This window comes from Larus michahellis, chromosome 14 (assembly GCF_964199755.1).
Source record: "Larus michahellis chromosome 14, bLarMic1.1, whole genome shotgun sequence".
NCBI lineage: Eukaryota > Metazoa > Chordata > Aves > Charadriiformes > Laridae > Larus > Larus michahellis.
This window is the reverse complement of record NC_133909.1, coordinates 7,137,738-7,159,035: the sequence shown is the minus strand read 5'-3', so window position 1 is coordinate 7,159,035 and position 21,298 is coordinate 7,137,738. Positions and strand designations below refer to the sequence as shown.

General features: G+C 43.6%; 1 protein-coding gene across 4 annotated transcripts in view; it reads left to right on the top strand.

Annotated features, from left to right (window-relative positions):
• The first annotated feature begins 3,844 nt into the window (after positions 1 to 3,844).
• TMEM94 (transmembrane protein 94) overlaps positions 3,845 to 21,298 on the top strand; it is a 51,553-nt gene continuing 34,099 nt past the window's right edge. For 2 of the 4 annotated variants that reach the window (XM_074607959.1, XM_074607956.1), the window contains exon 1: positions 16,620 to 16,811. In XM_074607959.1, the coding sequence (XP_074464060.1) occupies positions 16,758 to 16,811 (54 nt within the window). In that variant the 5' untranslated portion in view covers positions 16,620 to 16,757. Of the gene's footprint in view, positions 3,982 to 11,445; positions 11,577 to 16,618; positions 16,812 to 21,298 lie in introns of those variants that run through there. The other 2 variants (XM_074607958.1, XM_074607957.1) reach the window with 2 other exon arrangements.

Below are 21,298 nucleotides of genomic sequence, written 5' to 3'. Positions count from 1 at the left end.
GGTCCGGACTTGTGAGCCTTGCTTTAACCATCAGCCAGCTCTTCCTGTTCAGAAACCCTCCTAATGCCCTGCTCTGGCTTTCTCACATACGTATTGAAATGTTATCACAACTGTCTGTTTCTGTGAATCTGTCCAAGAGCAGTAAATAGGTGTTGCTGCTTGTGACCCAGACAGAACAGCTGATCTGCCAAAACAACTTCACAATTTTACTCATTACAGACCTCAAGAGCACTTGTGAAGCAGCTTAATCACCATGTGAGACAAACAGGGAGCCTTCTGACTTTTATAGACCAAGAGACAGGAAAAGTTAGCCTAGCTTCAAAACTAGCAGAAAAAAGGTCCAAAACAAAACCACCTATGAGTGTTACAGTAAAGCTGAGTGAATTAGGAAGAACGTAATAAAAGCAGATTCGCTTCTGTACCACATGTGTTTCTATGGTCACAAAGGGAAGAAAGGACAAGATGGTTATAAAAATGACTATGTAGAAAACGCTGCTTTACCTGGGAACTGTAATAGCCATTGCTGACATTAAGAAATTAAACAATAAAATGAGTTGGCTGGGGTCATCCAGAGCTGCTTAAGCTCTGAAAGAAATCTGTAAAAGGGACCCAGATCCAACTATAGTGTGCCATCTCCCTTTCTTTAGTACAAAAGGGCTTCTGCTTTCTTCCTACTCCCAATTCAGTCATCTGTCATTTTCAGGATAGCTTGGAATTGTCAGTTCAATTACCTTTCAGTTCAGAGGAAAACAAAGCAGATGCTGTTTATTACTAAGAATCTCTCTCTTTTGAGGAATGGATCTTCTCACTTATTTTTTTATAATTAGACATTTAATTACATGCATTTCCCTTATTTATTAAACAATACACAGGAGCTGGGAGGTAATATTCAGCTAAAATGAAATACTGTCTTCCTTTTAGCTATGGTAAAAGTATTGGTCAACTCAACTCAACTACTGCTTTTAATTTTTAAGGCTCAGACAGGTTTTGTATCAATCTTCCCCTTTTAATTCCTCTTATCACTACACACATTAGAAATATGGTCAATTCCTATCATCTGTCATGAAATGTGCGAAGGGGTGGGGGAATCAGACATACAGCAATTGCCTTTTCTAAACAGTACAAAATTTTCTCACTGATTTAATTAATTTTTAAATTATTTTACATGACTGTTCAGAAATGCTACTCATCAAATATTGATTAAAATGCAACTTCAACATCTTGCCAGAGACCTTAATTAAAAAAAAGGCAAAGAAAGATTTTTTTTTTTTTTTGCATACAATACCTGCTTTAAAGTGGTCCTACTCAAATTTTCATGTCTGCTCTACCCGCAGCAGCACACTGATGAGGACTGACTGAAAGGCACATGCAGGGAGGTCAAATAGTTCCTTTGGATATGTCAGGCAGTGCAAGCCATTCAGAGGCGGAAGCTTACTGCAAACTGAGCCACGTCCCTGCCCATATGTTGTGGTCCCAAGAGGAGACAGTATATCCCTGCGCTGAAAACATGGTGAGCATGAAATTAAGCTTTTTAAGACTATGCACATAGATTTTTAGTAGACATTTCATTTCTGTAAACTCACTTCCTACCAAAATGATATAGGAGGCGGCCTTTACACAGTGAAACAATTCCAAGAAGTACAAGGACGCAAAAAAAAGCACCCAAGGAACAGTTTAAATAGCTATTTTGAAGCAAGTATGCGAAGTGATCTTAATCGGCAGGCAAAATTGACTGATCTGAGCTTTCTATACCAGGATATCACGTAACTATAAACATCCAAAAGTAGCATTATCTTGTTTACCTTTAGACCACTCATTCACAATTCCGAAATATTAAAAAAATAGAGAGGATGATGACTTAACCTAAGAGAGTACTTTCTTGTAGAACAGATCTTTACACCAAAGTTCTCAGACCCAAAAATCATACCAGTTTAGTGCCATTTGAGTACTTCACAGCATTTGCCTTTTGAGTTTTCCCTTCGTCATCTAGTACTAGAATACATGGGAAAAGTGCTCTCCGGATACCTGCCCTATTTCTGAATCTATAGCAACATTGTCCAATTCAAGGGTGTTTCTGCTCTTGCAGCCATCCGTGTAATAATGCATTTTGATAATGTTTTCTGCTTAATCTTAACACATTTTACAAGCACTGGTCCCTAAATCGCTCTGAGGTGAAGTTAGATCAGATTTATCAGGGAGGAAATAAAGGCACAAACAGGTTAAAGGCCTGGTCTATCAGCCCCTATAACGGCACATCTCATTGACAGAAATGCTATACACAGCATACTTGTGAGTGAAAACAGGTTTTATTAGTGGCTTCTTCAAAACCCACAGGGAATCAGTGTCAGAGGCAAAATAATCCAGACTCCGGATCTCTGTTCAAGATGTATCTTTACTCTGACCTTTTATTTACAGCCTTCTACTAATTAAGTAGATTTTATTGGGCGTGGAACAACCCAAAGAGGAACTAATGAGATGCTTGTGCAGCACTAAGCACAACTCACAATCTTATGTTATTACAATTCCAGTAACACATTCATACTCTTCCTTGTACTGTCTCTAAATTACACCATAAAGTTCCCCAGACCAGCCATTTTATTTCCTTCTAAGACACCAAATACATTTACAGTGTCATTCAAGTGTATTTGAGTTGTGGGCTTTTTTTTTTTTGTTAATTGATTCTAGGGAATTGTTCTGGGTAACAAGCTCAGGAAAACCAGTTTTGTGGCCTTCATTCTCCTCACTAAAATTGAGATTGTATTTAGTATTTAAGACCTGAAGTCACACTTGTAGAACTCCTGCACTCTGTGTGTATCCAGACCCTGTGAAAACAAGACTGTCTCAAAGGAGTATCAAGTACACTCCCAAACTACTACATTCTTGTCCAAAACTGCATCTGTAGGGAAAATCAGTGCAGAGCTTAAGTTCTTTGTACAATTTATTCCCATAAAATTGCAAACAACTGCACCAGGCTTTGGCATCTGTAGTTTAGCAAACTAATGAACATCGGTTTTGTAAAGAAAAATATCACATGGTAACTGTTGCATCACAACCTGGGATAATACAAGCTCTGCAATGAATTACAGGAATGGGGAAGGAACCAAAACTAAGGGACATGCATCTTTGTGATGTAGACAGTCCACTACGAATTCAGAAGGCAAAACCCAAATCTCTAAACAGAGGCACAGAAATGGTCCATCTGCCTCACACCTCTGATTTCCTTTCTAGATTCTGCAGTGGTTTAGATTTCCCGTTAGATTACCGGCTTGGTACGTTTGTGTGCGCCTTCCCACCACGACTTCCTGTGCATCTGGCACCCAGCGTGGGCATTCACCTCACAGCTCCTTTGAGGCGTCCAGTCAGTTGGTTACTTTACGGCAAAAGCAGCTTTTCAGAGGAAGATCTGCAGGTGTCACCCTCCCCTTGCAGAGGCACAGCCCTGGCAACGGGATACCCCTTCTCCCTCATCCTGGCTTAACTGGGGCACCCACCACGGCCTGCCTTCGCCAAGAGGATGGAGCCTTAGGCCACGGGCCGCTCTTGGGCTCTCTCCACCCCACCCGCATGCCCTTCGCCCCCGAGTCACTTCACTGCCCCTCAGCACCGTCCCTCCGACGGCATCTCGACAGCCGCGGGGCCAGAGGGATCGCCGCTCCGCCGGCCGTGCTCCCCGCCTCAGCGCCGCCGCCGGGGCCAAGCCGCCGCTCAGGCTCCCCTCAGGGTTAGCCCCGACCTGCCGCCAGGGCGGATGCTCGGCTTCGCGCGCCACCCTGGCCGAGCCAATCACCGCGCGGCGTACGGGTGGCCGCGCGGGATCTCACCAACCAGACGCCGGCTTCTTGAGGCCGCTCCGAAGTGCCACCGCGGGTCCCCGGCGCCGTGGCCTCCCGCTTTGCCAGTGACCCTGATGGCGGCCCCGGCGGCGCGGGGGGAGGTCTGGCGGGCGAGCGGCTCCCCCGCCGAGATTGCCCGGCGCGGCTGGTGAGTAACGGGCCGGGCGGCGGCGGGGCGCGGCCGGGCTCCGTCCCGTCGGGAAGGAAGCAGGGCCGGAAGGGCCCGCCGCTTCCCTCAGCGGGGTCCCCACCTCGGCCGGGGGTTGCCCGCCATGGCGGGGGAGGCCCGAGGCAGAGGTCCCGCCGCACCATTCCCCTCAGACACCCTCCCTTGGCACCTGGCCGGAGCGTTACCTAGCGGCTGATGAGAGAGAGGAAATAAGGAAAAAAGCACCACAAACAAAAAAAAGGCGCTCCCACATGTGTTGGCGGCTCAGCGCCCCCGGCGGGGCTTCCCTGCAGCCGGGAACAGGCTCCGCGGAGCATCCCCCGCCGGGCACCGGCCTCGGCCGGCCCCGCAGCGCCCAGCGTGGGGGGCCAGGCCGAGCCCAATGTGCTACAGCAGCTGCCGTTTTGTACTCCGCGGAAGGGTTTTAGGGATGATCCCAAATTCTGACTAAAATGCCCCAACAAGTTCACCCAGATCCCCTCCAAGCTTGGATAGCAGCCTCGACTCGGCCTGTCGTGTCCCGCTCCGCTCCTGCACCTACCTCGTTGTAGTCTTTTCATCAGCACAAGGTCATGGCATGCTTCATTTTGCCTCACATCCACTTGTTTTATTTCCAAAAGCTGTGATCCATGCAGTCCTTGGATTGCACTACATGACTGTTTGTTCGTTGTTCAGGAGCTTTCTCCTATCAGGATAACACAGGCCATCATTGACAAGAAAAGGCCTAAAAATCCCATTACATAAAACACAAGAAGTTTTTATTACATGATACTATCTACCCAAGCAATAGCTAGAGAGAAAGGGAAAACCCACAAACAGAAGAGGACGGTGTTTTAATTATGCGTTTAAGACTGAGTTTTCACAGAGGGACAGCTTGTGCCACAGAAGAGTTTCTTTAAGTTAGCTTTATTAGTCTTAAAAGTTATAGCAGCAGATGAGCCTAAGCACCCATCCATCTTCCGAGGCAGCCACCAAGCAGTACATATTTTCACATTTTCTGAGAAAAGGAAGCTGCTATGGCATGCTTGTCTGAAGTCATATTATTTCCCCCAGCAATTGTAGAATAAAAGACCTAGCTGAACAGACAGCTCATACACAGCGAGATACAATGGTATAGTAGCACACAATCTCTATGAAACACTATAAGTTCCTTAGAAACGCAAGTTTCCGTATAAACAAACTGTTACTTAACAGCTGCTGTACTGCATAAAATTGCAGGGATTGCTCAAATATAGCAAAATTTGAATAATCTAACAAGCAAACTATATTTACTTTCCAAGAAGCCTGCTTAATACAGGCACACATATAAATAGCTACCCTATGCTGGTTTTATGCAAGATATCTTTTGTTCTTTAGTGCTTTATATTTCTTTGTTGTCTTTTACTCAAGTACATCAAAACACTTTACATAATATTCTTAACTGTGACCTTTTAAATCAAAACATTACCAACATTTTTTAATCTGATGGTAAGATTAAGACATTAGTGCTTTTAGCCTAGGTCACAAAACAAATCAATATTGCTACTCCAAGTGGAACCAAGAAAACAAACCTCCTTCCTCTAATCTTCGTATTACAGCTCTAACTGTTTAAGTCTCTCTATCGCTGAGGCCACCGTTTCTTCTATTAGAGTCCTCCCCAAACTAGCTACTAGAAACCACAGCAAACACTCCAAACACCAAAATGCTGGAAGCAAAAAAACAGACCTTGACAAGGGATGGGCTGGGAGGGTTTACGTACCCCTGTGGCTGCGTGGGGCTGGCCAGGAGCAGGGCTGGGGCCACGGGTGATTGGCCAAAAGGCAAGTCCTTTTTTGGGGTTGGCGGAAAAGAGAGTCCTGCCCCCAGGCCTGCAGGGAGCAGGGTTTGGTTTGGGTTGGTTCTGTTTTTAATATGTGTGATAATGTGTGGGACCATTTGTACACTAAATGGGGTACTTTGGATCTCTGTCCAGAATACTCTTGAGTGAATGGTGGAGAGAAGTTCTTAAGGAGCTGCAGAGAGCTCCTCTGTTTTCCTTTCATAATAGAGTGAGTCAGCTCACTGTCCTATTTCTAGACATGGTTCATCATACAAATGTTCATCATAAAATTTTCATGGAGCTTGTTGTGAGAATACCAAAATACAGAATCTGCTGAACCGATTGGTGTCTTTTCTACATAAGGGCTTGGCTTTGCTTTGAATCAGTGTATGAACTTGATCTTGTTAATGGTCATCAGGTGCTGGGCCTGCTTTGGGGAACTCTCAGAAAACACTTTTCCCATCAGCATGACATTTGTTAAATATCTCCAAATGGCAAACACTGGTGTAAGAGTGCTTTTGCCTAGATTTACTATAAACTGTGCATGTAACACACTTATTTATAAACTGGAACTAAGAGAAAAAGCTGCACTTTTTTCTGTGAGTCAGAGTACGTCAGCAAAAATTGATTTTCTAGAAAGTCCTATAAATACAGCATGGGCTTTTTTATTTTATTTTGGGCTGCTGCCTCTTTGTGGTTTTCTAGCATTTCAGGATATGTATTTTTTTTAATGGAGGCAGTTATACAATCCTGGTTACCAAAATAACCAATATCATGATGATGAATGACAGCTGTCACTTTTGCTGTGAATTGTTCCATACATTTGCTGTGAAATGTTTTAGTTGTCATTCAAGGCATCGTGCCACAAAACACATGATGTCCCATTGCTCTGCAGAAGCTGGAGGGGCCCTTACAACTTTCAGAATTGTGCCTTTTGTTGCATTTTTCACTTTGATCCAGACTGAATACATGCTGTGCCTTTCTGTGGCAGGCTTAGAGTACCTGAAGCAGAAAGGATTAATTTCCAAACACTTTTTTTTTTTTAACACAGTAAAGAAAAATGAACACAACAAAGATCTTTCAGATTTCTTATACCGTAATTTGAAACAGTATTGGCCCCTGTGGAAACAGTAAGGTAGGCTAAGCTAGTTTGATCATTCTTTTGATCATACCTGTCAATTACTTCTCAACTCACCAGAAAAAAATTAAAACAAAAATAAATGTGTTCTTTCGATTGTGTAGCATCTTGTTTTACCAATCTTAATCTTGCAAGTAAACTGATGGTCTGACTCTTGCAAGCATGCCAAAGCTATTTCCTACTCCCCTTCTCCCTCCTTGTTGCTCAGCTTTCATTTTAAGCCACCACTGTCCTTTGAAACAAGTCTAATGTGCAAGTCCTGTGCTGAAGAAAGAAGGAAGGAGTCAGAGATATTTTTTTATTGGAAAACTCTCAGCAAGTAAGGTTTAAACAAAAACTAATTTCACCCCCAAAAGGCACACTTGTCAGTTGGAAGACAAAGTTTAAGTTCATTTCAAGTTTGATCCTGTTCCCGATTCATGGCAGAATAGATCTCTCTCTCTAATTCCTGTAATTTGGCAAGGGAAGCGGAGCCTGTGTGAAATAGAGTCCTGATCACAGCCATGCACAAATGAGATATTTGACCACTACTGAGTTGATAATACTTAGCGCATACACAACAGTAGTTCAGAAGATCTCACTTACTTTACAGCTACTACTACATTTACTTCACAGTTCCTCTCTGAAGCAGATATGCATATCCCTATCTTAATTTAGGGTTATTGAAGCAGAGAATGTTTAGCTGGCCCAAATTCGACAAGTTTTTTCACAAGCAGATACTGAAGCCAAGAAATGTGTCTGCCAGCTCCCTTGCTGTAATTATTTTGTGCTTGCAGTGGGTCTCAGAGCAATTGACAGTATCACTTGATGCACCTTTGGAAGCCCATATATCAGCAAATGTGCCCATGTTGCAAATTATCAGGCAGACATCAGCTACTCATGAGTAGGAAGACCGTATGGTTCTGCTGATATCAAAACAATCAGCTCTAATCTAAGCCATCTTCTCCAAGGCTTTTTTTGGTTATTATCTGTTCCCCCGTGTTTCTATTCTCGGCGACAGATCAGGCTTCTGTTCTTGAGGAATTCACTTTTGGCAGCAAGAAATGTTCAGACTCCCCATCATTTTTCATAGAGTAATCTATGTTGGGAATTTTCAGTAAATAACATGAAAGCATCAGTGATTGAACACTTTAGGGAAAACAGTATCATTAGGTTGATTTATTTTTCTCCCTAAAGACTTGCAGCTTCAGAAACACATTTTTCTTTCCAAGTGTCTATAGGTTGTATAGGTACCCAATCTTTCTGGTTTGATAGTTGTTTTCTGGGTTCTGTACGTACTCTATCATGCTGTATTAGTTATTAAATTTCAACAGTGATACCTCATACTGATGTTGTGAGGTTTGGTAAGTTGTCGTGCTTTGAAGTCCTTAGATTTCAAAGGAGATTCTGAAAGCACAGTGTTTGTTACCTATATAAATACACTGACTGCATAAGACAGTGTCATTTGAAAGATGATTAGGCAAACAAAGTTTGGACCTTCATAAAGCTCTGCTTCTGCTATTCAGAAGGATGTTTCAAACACTTGTTGATACTCAGATCAAGCTACAAGACTTACTCTTTGCTCTGGGCACTTCCAAACAGAAATGAGTTTGGGGTGATGGGAATGTATTTTTCAGACCTGAAACGGTCTGAGTATCAGATACACGTGGGAACCTGAGCACTGAACTCATTCACTCTTCTAAATAAATAAAGATATTCTGACATGCATTGCAGACCTCTCCATATAGCTTATGGGCTAACTACTGGCTGAGTTCAGCATACTGGATTTTCAGAAAGTTATTTTGCTGCTAGTGTGCTATGCATTGGATTGAGTTATTTTATTTGATGGACCCTGTGTTGGGTTTCACTCAGCCTAGGGATTTGGAAGTATTTCTCAGGCTGAATACAGCATGATGACACTTAAACACCACATCCAGCCATTTTCAAGTTTCATGGACTGCTCTAGGTATCCTGAGGAGGATGGAGTGTGCTGGGAAAGTGAAAGGAGTAAACTTGCTGCCCTTGGAGCCTCTGGTGTGTGATTAGAGCAACCACAACTTCAGGCATGTCTGACTGTCTGCAGCTGAATACTTGACGCCCACTAACGTGTTCCAGCAAAGCAGTCCCACTTCATTTCTGTCCTGCTGTCTGGCAGAGTTTAACATGTCGACGGCATGAGAGACTAATTGCCTGGGCAAACAGAAGAGAGATAAGTACAGGGAGGACAGAGGAAGGCAGATGCTCTAGTATGGAAGAAACAGTAGTGCACAAAACACCTAGGATGGGTCCAGAGCGTGTTGAGTCCCTGCTGTTGGGTAGGGGCCATGGCGAGACACATGTCCGGTGGTGGGAATTACAGCAATTCCTGAAACAGAAGAGTCTGGGAGGGGAGAACACAAGGACCTTGTCAGGGATGGAGTGGATGAATGCATATCTCTGCAGATCTTCACGTTGCCTGCGGAATTCATGGACTGCTTCAGCTCATATTCACTCTTTCCAAGCAATCTTTCATCTTTTTAGCACCCTGATTGTGTATCCTCCTTCCTAGCACTAAAGGACTTCAGGGTGGTGTTCCTAAGCATGTGGATGATGTGCCTTGAACTTTAAGGAATGGTGTGTTTTGCGTTCAGGATCACATTTCGCTTTGCTGCCTAAACCAGAATGTCACTCAGGGCAGTGCAGCAGATCCTGCCCCCTGCCCTCCAGCTGGAGCCACCCGCCGCTGCTGGTGATACGGGCTCCATGGGATTAGCACAAACAGACCAGGATGTTTTTTCTTGTTCTGCTTTTGTGACTTTGGCTTCCCAGTTACCCAGTTGTGTCACGGATAATTACACTTTTGAAGTCCAGATCCACAGAGAAATTCAGGCACTTACTTAATTTTTGTTTGAACGAGTGAAAGCATGGTGCAGAAATCCTTAAGTAGATCTACTAATAAATATTGTGTCAGAGGGGAGTAAGACGAATCATAGATTTATTTCTTAGCCCTTTTATGGTTAGTGATCATTTTGTCCTTAAAATCACCTCCTCTTGCCTTCCCTTATATTGAAGTCACTCTCAAGTTAAAGGCAAGATACCGAGGCTCTGAGCTGCTGTGTGCAAGCATACAAAAGTATGATTTCCTCCTTCCCACTTTCATCCCTCTTTGTCAGCTGTTCTCCAGTAACTTTGTCTGATCCTCTCATTGCAATTCCTAATTGGCCTGGCAGGGATATGAAATGACTGAAAATAGCTTCATTCCCTTGGTGCGTGTGTATTGAGAAGGGTCATAGAACAGAAAAGTAGGGCAGAGTCCAGACTTGTGGCTCATGCTAGCCAACTGTCAGCCAAAAAAATGGCACTTGCAGGTGCTGGTTGCTCTACTGCAAGCAGTTCTTTGGTAACCAGCAGTTTGCTGAATGCTTGATGCTTCCCAGAATGCAGGTGCAGGACTCGCCTGCATGAGAGGAAATACCGACATCTGACTCTTCGGTGTGGGAGAGATTTCTGAGTAAGCTTTGGATGCCTTTTGTTTTCCTTGAAATGATGTAGCATGACAGAGAGTAATGCTGCAGGTGACTGCCACAAGGATGGGATCTCCAGAATCCTTCTTCTTTGAAGAAGGCATTATGGTATAGACCAGAGTAGTAAATCCCAGCTGGCAAAAGCCAGTCCTGTTGTATCTAGGAAACGTGCGGGTGGTTTGGATTGATTTGCAGATCCAGCTGCTTTCTTGTTTGTTTGGTTATAAGAGAAGTATATGTCCGAGCCCTGAGTTGGTGTGTGATATTAAAAAATAGTACCAAGCGTTACTAACCAACAAAAAGACTTTCCCAAGATCAATCATAGCATAATCTTATAATATCTCATTATGTTTATATATAAGGGAATCCTCCAAAGCAATGTACACAGATCCTTTGTTCTGACCAGAAAAGACATTTTGCATATGTGGAAGGAGAACAAATTTCTGCCACTGGCAATCAAAGGGGAGATGGGCTAAAAAAAAAAATTATAATAAAATCCTAGTTCCCTGGTAATCTGGAATTGTTTTTATGACTTCTGGCCTACTTAGTGGTGGTCAGATACATGCTCAGCCCAGCAGCATAGTCTTGTCAAAGATTGGATGTGTTGTTCAGCAAATGGAAGAATCATTACTGCAGGCTCCATTAGAGATTAGCTGGACAAAGCTCCTGTTAGATAAGAATAGCAAGACAAATAGCTGTGGGTGACAGCATGCTCCAACACCTGGTGGAATCCAGCGCTTTGTCAGCTTTCTTTGGAGGCTTGCCCAAAAGCGTGTCAGGGCTGCAATAATACTCTTACTCTGAGCTGCAGGGAAGTTAGTTCATCTACTGCTGCCAGTTTTGGGGGGACTTAAGCTAATGGGATCAGTTCGGAGTAAGAGGAGAGTTGAGGTACTATTAGAAGCACTTTCAGCTCCTTCTTTTAAAGACCAATCCTGTAATTTGAATTTTGTGAATTTCATCACTTCCTTGTCAAAAAGGGAGTGATATGAGGAGATTGACTGCTTCCCCTTCTGTTTCCACAGATGGCGATGTGGTAGGTGTAGCCAAGCTCATCTCTACCTAGGAGACATTCTCCCCTGAGGAGAGAGGTATCCTCTTTTGCTGGACATGCTTACAGAACTGCATAGCCATGGACCTCAAGGAGAAGTGTCAGGTAAGTTTCGTGATAAGGGTCATGCCCAACTTACATGTTGAGTCCTTTTAATTGTTGCCATATGGCATTATTATGCCTTGTTATTACCAAAATTGAGACTTCTGTCACCTTCACAATCCTAGGGTTATACTTGTATCAGTATGTAAGTCCTTTGCAGGCTGCGACTGAGCATCATGGTGGAACAACGTAGCTGAAGTATATGCTGTCACATATGCTTTGTCTTTCTTAAGCTTTAGGGACTGTTACCTTGGTTTTATTTGAGAGGCTGAATTTGCTGCAAAGTTTTTTTTAAATAAACTATGGTGATGAAATTGCCTGAGTCCAGTTTTCCCGATGATAAGTGTATGTATTTCTTCGTCAATTGCATGTCTTTCTAGGCAGTGCTGCAGGATAGTATTTCAAGATCTGGTTTAGAAAGTGCCAGATAAGTCTACATATTGTATGGAGGGGCAATCTGTCTCTTGCTATTTTGCCATGTTTTGAGCTTCAAAGGAAAAAGGATAGAGATCTTCATGAATAGCTCCTTAGAAGCTAAAAAGACATATCTGCTGTGGCTGACAGGAGACTGTAAACTTGGCACGTGTTACTGCTTCCCAAAAGTAAAATGATTTTGATTACTTCAGTGAGTAGGCTGCTGGTCATTTATGTTTTAGCCATGTTTCATCAGCCTACTGAGTATTAAATGTACTTCTCACTCAAAAAAGTGAACTGGTCCTAATTCTGGATCCCAGTCAGAAATGGGACAGGTAGTTTGAGACCAGTGGAGAACACTATACGTGCCAAGATCTCAGCTGACTCTGGTAAGAGAGCATTCTTGGCTTTCCTTTTCGGTGTCCCTCTTCCCACCACACTGTAGTCTTTGTCTGCCAGATGACGTCTGCTGTCTGTGTTACTCTGCGTGCATCCCTTTCTTGCAGTCTTGTTTACAGCCCTTCCAGCATCAAGAAGGGGTTTTGTTCATTAGTGCAAAGTACCTGTCAGATAATCATCTAGACTCAGACCTGCTCTAAAAGATTACTACAGCTGTGTAAGTGACTTGAAAGGTAATCAGTTTTTCATATCAGCTCTTGCACTTGCCTGCTAGACTTCTTATTTGCTGGGTTTCCAGTTCTGTAGTGTGCTACACCAGGAAGGCCTGGGTTTACTCAGTCCTGAACCTCTCGCTGCTGGTATGCTCGGAGGATGTGTTTGAACTGTGTTGTTCTATATAAAATTGCTGTATTACTGTGGAGGTAACATTCCAATGAGGATAATTATCTATTTATTCTCTTGTTAATGACGTCATGGGCTAATCTGGTATTGATCATTTTAGGAGATGACGCAATTACCATTCTGTACAGGGATGTGTTCTGTGTAGGCTCCGAGAGCCCAATGCTGGCATTGCTGCATCCACGGCAGAGCACAGCGGGGACACTTTCACTGTAGGTTGCTATCTTTGGTTCATCTCTCTCTCTCATATGACATTCTTCATTGTACAACGCAGGAAGAGCGTATCAAATTGCTGGACAGACAGCAGAGGGGACAGTATTGTAATAGACCTTTAAAAGGCCTATTAGGAGAGTGTCCTGCACAAGAGATTATGGGGAATCATGGAGTTCTGAAGTCCTAGTCTCCTTTCCTGACTTACTGAAGTTTTTTCTCCCTCCTTTCTGAATGGGGATTTAAAATGAAGCAAAAAATCACCACACTCTTTTCAATAGGAATTATAAAAAACACTGATACATAGGTATCAGTGATGCATTTTACAACTTACTTCATTTGGATTCTGAGAAAAGACTATGGTTTTATTCTTGCTAGTAGTATATTATTTGATGTTAAGGAGTTTGCTCCTATTTTTTTTTCAATACTGCGGATCCTTGTTTCATCCCCTTTAAGGTGGAATCCATCTTCCTTTCCAAAGTGAAGAACTTGGACATATATATGCTGATAAGGGAGTAAGTTAACCTGCTGTGTAACCTCACTAGTAAATTTGATGTGCTAGGTTTGTTTTAAAATGCTAAAAATAAAATGAACCCAAGTGAAAACATCAGTCCCAAATCTAGTTGAAAGCAATCTCTTTGCTCTAATATATGTGTGTGATGAAGAGTTAGCACTCCTGGAACAGAAGATGGGCTCTGAGCACTGCTGTGGCACAGACATCTGTCACTCAGAAGGATGAGAGACGTGTCCTCTGGCTCCAGTCAGCTAATACAGTTCCGTTGTCAGAAATAGCTGAGGATCAGAGTTTGTCAGGTGTAATGTAGGCCGCCTTCCAATTTTTGCCAGAAGCCAGACACTGCAGAGAAAGGCAGAGAGTATTTTAGGAGCAGTGCCAAAACCTTCTTAAATTAAATGTGCTGATATCTTGTTCTTTCCCCTCTTCTCCTGACTTTAATTTTCTGTGTATTTCTGAAGTGAATTTAATACTTGTGAAAGGTGACAGAATCTGCTCCAAGACCCACTCAGCATATCCCAAAACAGACAGCAACATTGATTGCCGCAGCACAGTACGAGGCTCATGAGTTTGAGTTACTTTAGATGTAGGCTGTATTTGCAGCAACGCAACTATTAAAAATCATTGACATCATCCATACCACAGTTACCAATAACAACACTGTATTATCCCAGTGTAATTGCTGCAGCCTGGAGACAGCACGGTGCCTCCTGGCCAGAGCCCAGATGTGTATTCAGGGAGCCTGCGCCGTACTCCACATTGCTCCGGCTACGGCACTGTTGGTCCTGAGCTCCCTTGTTCCAGGACGCATAACAAGAGCTGCAGTCCTCCCTTTGGACTGAAAAGCAGCCCAAGTCCTTTTCCTCTTCTCATCTTGCCAGTAACAGTATCTTTGGTTTTTATTCCCTGCTGTTCTCTAAAACCTCAGCTCTTCTTCCAAGGGCTTTTTCACAAACTGATGCTTTCTCCACAGACGTCTCTCATCTATGCTGCAGTTTTTGTATGGGTCTCAGTCCCTTCCCTCTGCCTTTATACTCAGCCTTTTATTTTAACCCAGAATTTTATCTTCAGTTCTCAAGTTTACAGCTTCTGCTCTTTGAAAGATAGCATATTCTGTTATTTAATGCACAAATGCCTGTCCAGATGCAATTTATGATACCAGCTGACATCAGAAGAAAGCTACATAGTACAAATTACTGCCCTACACAAAACACTTTGGAGCAAGGTCTCTCAACAGTGAGGTAAACAAAAGGAGGCAATTTGATCCATTTCCAGTTGTGGTCATGACCAAATCTGGATTTTCAGAGCTGTAAGAAAGTTGTGTTGGGACCTCTTAACTGGATGAAGCACGAGGGGGTTATTCCTGGTATTGCACTGTCACCAGCAAGTTGTTTCATTGATGTTCATTCGAGTCTCCAGAAGGTGCACAGCCAAACAGCTCAGCAAGCGCTGAGATAGGAAGGGGCTGATACATGTACGTTGTGTGAGGGTTTGCCCATTCTAACCCCATGTTATTGTTGTTGATGCTTTCTTTTTTCTCCTTACTTTTTTTCTTTGTGTTGAAATGAGTAGGTGAGTAGTTAGCAGGAAAAGAGGAAGGAAGCAAAAATTGTGCCATTAGGACATTTGGTTCCTCTCTGCGGTTTAAAATTGTTGTCTAGGTAACAAAATGCCCTACAGAAGAATGAAGGATGTCTTGCTTCTTTCTCCCCACTTTCTCCTGATGTGACATAAAATGCAGTGTCTATTTCCCTTCAGCTTTAAGAGCTTTGTGAGATTATATACCGATGTGTAACTCAGTGCAGACACAGAGGTGATAACTAGTTCTTTCAGGAGTTGTCTTAGATCTAGCCTGCATTTGGTTTACTGTAAATACTGAGGCCTCTTAATCTCTATACTTCTGGTTTTAAACACAGAATATGGGCTGTGCTTATTTAGACATCTGAATCTCAGGGAAGGAAAGGAAGTGAAAAGCTTGGCTAGGGTTGGTAGACAAATCCTGACACCTGTACGTGGTCTTCAAAGCCACATCATAGCTTTGAATATCAGCATGATAAGCTGAGACTGGAAGCTTTTCCAGTGCCTGTCTGTTCCATTCTGTACCGGCCAGCTGTAATCCTTGGCAAGCTATTGACGTGGTTCTTGGCTGGGCCAGTTCTTTACCCCTTTCTATGTGGAATGAATGTAATTGGTTTAGTGATTGCTCTGCAGAACTGGGAAGCCCCAGACAGAATCAGGACAGCACTGAAGCAGGAGCTATATAAAAACCCACTTATAAAGGTGCTTCCCTCCAACAATGAGAAGGAAACATTCCTGTAAAAGGTGAGAATGAGAGAGAAGACTCGTTCCTTCTTCACCTCCAAAGGCCTTTTTATCCCATTACCTGTTGTTTTAGCCAGCCCTTCCCTGTCTACACTAATCCTTTGCCTCCTCTGTGCCACTGCCCAGGTGTCAGTAAATGGGGAGCCGCAGGGATGGCAGGGCTATGAAAAATTTGCATGAACCTTTTGTTTTAGATTGTGAGGCTCAGGAGGTATGAACATTGGATGCTGATAGGGGCTTTTGCTGCTTACTCTATCAACAAAAGAAGAGGGAGGGAACATTTCAGACTGGACCTGTAACCATCTCAACTTGTTTAAATAGCAAACGCTTATATTTTTAAATTGAGCCTGAATCCAAAGCTGTGGAGTCATCTGGAAGTCTCTCCTAGATTTATATAAGGGAGTTAGTATTCCTGGGTCTCTCTGTCGCAATCTAGTCTTTTCCTTGCCTGTTCAGGTGTTCCTTCCCCCGTAGTATATTTTATAACACTTTGTCCTTTCTAATTTGCCATCTGCTTTTCCACAGACCCCTGTCCGTCAGCATCAGCCCTTACTGTGCATGCATATGCATCTCTACAGGCAGGGAACCGAGGGATTCTGGCTGCATCGGCTCCATCTGATGAATGGACCATTCTTACAGACATCTGGTGCTATCCTGGGCAAACTTTCTTCTCTCTGCCTTTTTTTCCCCCTCCTTTCTATCCCTCATCCCCCACCCCCATCCACCGCCTCCTTGCTGGATATGCAGCGTGACTGGAAACAGGCTGAATTAATCAGCAGACTGGTGCTTCACTCTGCTGCTTCTGTCTCATTCTCTGCAGCGCTGGGCTCTGCACAGTCTTGCTCTCTCTCCCTCTCTGCTCTCTCATTTTTGGAGGGCAGCAGCAGTGCAAGTTGCTGGGGAAGTGGCACAGGAATTTAGCCCAGATGCTCTTCAAGCAGGCCGATCTCTGGATCCCCCATCAAGGCAAATGCCGCAAAGTAAGTTTCTCTCCCTTAACATTTAAATTCAAAATGGCTTTCCCTCTCTCTCTCCCCAACCTGCATCCTGCCTGATGTGATGGTGCATGAAGAGCTTTGAGGTTTTGGGGAAAGAGGTTATGGCAGGACGTGAAACAGCAAATGATGATTTTAGCTGTAGAATGGCTTGGTGTTGGAGGGGATGTGGAAAGAAGCTCTGTTTTAAACTGCAGATTTAACCCTAGAACCAACAGGAGGGGCCAAATGTGATTTTAGCTGCCGACTCCTGCTTTGCTGCCCCTCTACCTCATGACTTAAATTTGTCTGTTTATTCTGTGGGCTTTGATCGTAGCTGTTGAACCTCCTTATCCCTTTGAAATGCCTTGCAGTGCACCTGCTAGGCTGTATCATAGCTTTAGTCCCCAAAGTCTTCAGATAAAGAAGTGAGGATGGGAAGGAAACTAATGGGGGGAATGAAAGATGTGCTGAAGTTCTGTGGATTTCTGAGCATTGCTGGCCTCTGGGAGGGGATTAGCATCCTCTGGAGTAAGCTCTGCATTGGCATAAAGCAGTATGCTGTGTGTTGAAGCCAGAATAAATACGGATCCCTAACTGCTCTCTGAACTTGGAGGAATACTGTAACTGGATAAATTACAGTACTGAAATCTCGATAATTGCATAGTACAGGTGAGCTTCAAAGCACTGCATAAACACTGCTTCATCCTGCCAGCAGCCTGGTAGAGCAGGTGACTATGGTTGGGGATTTGCTGCTGCAAACAGGACCAGAGAGACAGACCAGGGAAGGTACAATTCAAAACTGAGCTTTTACCTGGGGAGCGGTCGCGTCTTCCTCTGCTGTTGAACTGCTACTAGCTGAGGGAGAAGCAAAGCACTGGGCTTTGCATTACTCATATGGAAAGGTTGATTGTGCCTTTTGGCATCTTACTCTGTGCTTTATAGCGGGCATAAAATGTGAATGTCATTGTCTGGATTAAAATGGACTCTGTTCACACTAAAATGCAGTGGTGATTCAGACAGCTGATTAGCATTGCTTTGGCCAGATCTCTCAGAGATCTGTGCTTCTGCAGCTGTGTCTCTTTGCAGTGTAGGTCTGCAGGCCCTGTTAGCGATGAGCTGCGGGGATCCTCAAAGCCAGTATCCACACTAGAGCCCCCACAGGCACCCAGTTCCAAGCTGTGGGGGCTCTTTTGTCCAGGGGCAGGGGGAGGTCTGGGCTGCCATTCATACTGTTGCTGCAGATGGGGGAAGGAGACAGTTGTTGACTATTGCTCTGTCCATTAATTTGGGCACTGCTGTGCTGAAGACTTTGCTTGTTTCATTTGAATTGAGACCACCAACAGCTAAGCTGTGTCTGCCAACCTCATGTCAGGTGGCATTTAAACGAAGTTTAACAGCTGTGTTCGTTGTGCCTTCTGGTACCTTTCCCAGCAAGTCCAGTTTTAAAGGCAGTGGTCCCCACAGAGCCATAATCTCCTTGATAGAGCTGCCTGAATCATGCAGTTATAAACATATACTTCTTTCTTCTGTGCTTTCCAGTTGTGTTCAGGTGGGTTGGTGAATATTATCATCTTCACAATGCCTACAGTTGGTATGGAGTTGGTAGTCCCATTATAGAGAGGGGAAACTAAGGTGCAGAGGAGCATCCAATTTTCACACTGCCATCCAGAAATCTGTGGCAGAAGAAGAACAGAATCCAGCTATCCTGATGGTTAGTCCAGAGTCTTAATGAAACGAACGTCCTATGGAGTAGGAATGTGTCAGGGTGGAGGCTTCATGTAGCCTGGATCACTAGAGAAGCACTCTTGCTAGGAGTCAGGGATCAGACTTCTTTTGAAAAGTAACCAGGTGAACACTAAGAAAGACAAAAAGCATAATCAGGACTAAAGATGTATGTAGTAAAGGGAAACCTTTGCCCAGAATGGTCTATACATTGGCTTTGCTGGCTGCATCTGTATCATTCTGTAGCATGGCCATGCCATTTCAGGCAGCCTGGGCGCTCAGCAGCTGCAGTTGGACAAAGCTGTAGCACACAAATGTATGATTTGCTTTAGAACAAGAATAAATCCCTCTCTACCGCTGGCCTGCTGTAAGAAATGTTGCCTGAAGAAATTGAGTGCTGTTGTGTGTATGATGTCTGCCATCCTCTCTGATGAGACCCAAAAAACCCCACTGTGTGTCATATTGTGCCTTATCCTAAGCAAGAATCTGACTTGCAGTACTAAATGCAAATTTATTTGGTGGAGTTACTCCTTCTCATGTGTTTTTGAAACTGTGAATAATGCTTACATTTCAGGAGGTGTAATCCCTGAAGTCGATTAATAGCCTGCAAAATGTCATTGTTAAATTAAAAACTGCCTTCTTTTTCTGCTAAGAAATGCAAAATAGCTCTCAGAAAAAGGAATAACATTCTGCTGCCCAGTTTCCCGCCTCCAACTGTTTAAATCTGAAAAGCAATTGAGTAGAAGTGTTAAAAAAGGGGTCTAGTTTGTGCAGCCTGGAAAGAGGGTAACAATCTGACAGCTGCCTCGTAGGGGTTTTCCTTACCACTCTGAATCGGAGGGGTGGAACTGCAGTCTATGAAAATTGAAGCTTCTAGCAAATCTTCTGTTTTCTGTTCCATTATTTGTTTAAACCATCTTTGTAAAGGCAGTTACATTCAAGTGTACAACAGTCTTGGTGAGAAGCCCTTATTCTGCAAGAGACTGAATCCACAGAGGATGGAGGATGATTCAACCCACTTTGCTCTGTAAAGCAAAGAATATATTTGTGCTCCAGTATTATTTAAAAAAATGTTTGGCATGTGTGATACAACACCACATATTATATCAACATTTACTGGCACAACAAATAAGTATGTTACTATGGATGTGTAATGGCTGTACGAAAATACAAGAGGAGTTAATTATACTAATATTTTGTGTCCATTTCTCACCTATATACATTCTGACCTCTGCTTGTTTGTTCCTCTTGAAGGAAGCAGCAAGACCTCTGTCTTTCATCGGATAGCAGAGAGCGTGAGAATAGCTGATAAACTTTTAAGATGTTCTTGAATGGTTCTATGAGTAAAAGAACAGGATGGGAATTTTAGGAGAAGCAATCAGGAACCAGTGGTGATTTTGTGTGAGGATGAAGGTGGGCTGCAGGAGTAGGTGCTGATGCTCAGGAGCAACTTCATATTGTGGGAGGAAAAGTCAGAAGATAACCACTCTTTTCCTATCTATCAATCTGAAAATGCTTCTGTAAGGCAAAGGAAACCTTTTTTGCTGTGAGCCAGACAAGGCTACAGATTTAAACAAGCTCTTGGATCATTGGGTATTTGCCAACTCTGTCAAACTGTGGGGGCACAATTGAGAGGAGAAGGCAAAGAACAGTCTACTGATTCTGTGGCTCCGTGTCTCCTAGCTCTGAGCTGCTTCTTGTCTCCTTCCTGAAGAGCCAAACGAGCTCCTAAAACTGGTCATTTGATCTAGCTCAGATTCCCTTTCCCTGACAGTGGCAGGCAGGCTAAGCAGTAATTTAACATTTAGGATATTTACTGGAAGTGGAGAATAGAGGAGCCCATTCATGCATCTTTTCATCTTCCCGTCCAGTCCACACCTCAGCGCATTTATTCCCTCTAGAAAATAAAATCACGTGTACAAAAAAAATTCTCCCGCACTGTGTGCTTTTTCCTTAACAGCCATCTGCAGATTACAACTCTAAAAGAGACACATTATCATCTGCAAGGCAGAAGGTTGCAATCGTCCTGTGTTTACCTGGCTTCAGTCACTCCTCTCGGCCTAAGGCTGCGATAGCTGGGGTCAGCTCTGGAGGAGCCCTAAGTGCACTTAGAGGTTCGTCCGCTCTCCAGCCTCTCGGGGCAAAGGAGAAAACAACTGCTCATTTTCTCCTCAGGACTTTTTCCCTTTAGGCATGGGCAAAAGGAAAATATAGCCTTTTAAAATGCCTCCTGATACCCATCAGGGGTTTGCTTTCACTGTAACCTGGAATTTACTGTCTGTTTTGTCTTTTTTTTCTTTTTTTTTCTTTTTTTCTTTTTTCTTTTTGTTCTTCAGAGGAAGCCCTATGCTAAGGCAGCTGGGTGGGAAGCTGTCTTGCTGGTTTTTGTTTTGACCTGAAAATTAGAGGATTACTCTTTGAATGCAACTTTCCAAAGCAAAGATGTGAATGTTGTGGTTTTTATTAATGAACTGACACCTCCTGTGAGTGACTTCTTCACCCTGGGGTGCTCACCTCCTGTTTTGTGGCAGGAAGAGCACTTGCAGCTGATGAAAGGCTGGAAAGATCCCTGTGGGACAGCTTAAGAGCGCCTAGGTTTGCCATATGCAAAGGTTTACTTCAGGGCATTTGAAAAATGCCTCATTAGCAGTTGATGACTTAGCAGGGCAGCTCTTGTTGCGAAAACCTAGAGCTGCCCCTTGCCAGGAGCTCAGGGCGGCTCTTCTCGCCTCTCCCTTTCATTCCCTGTTTCCAAGCGCTTTCCCTTG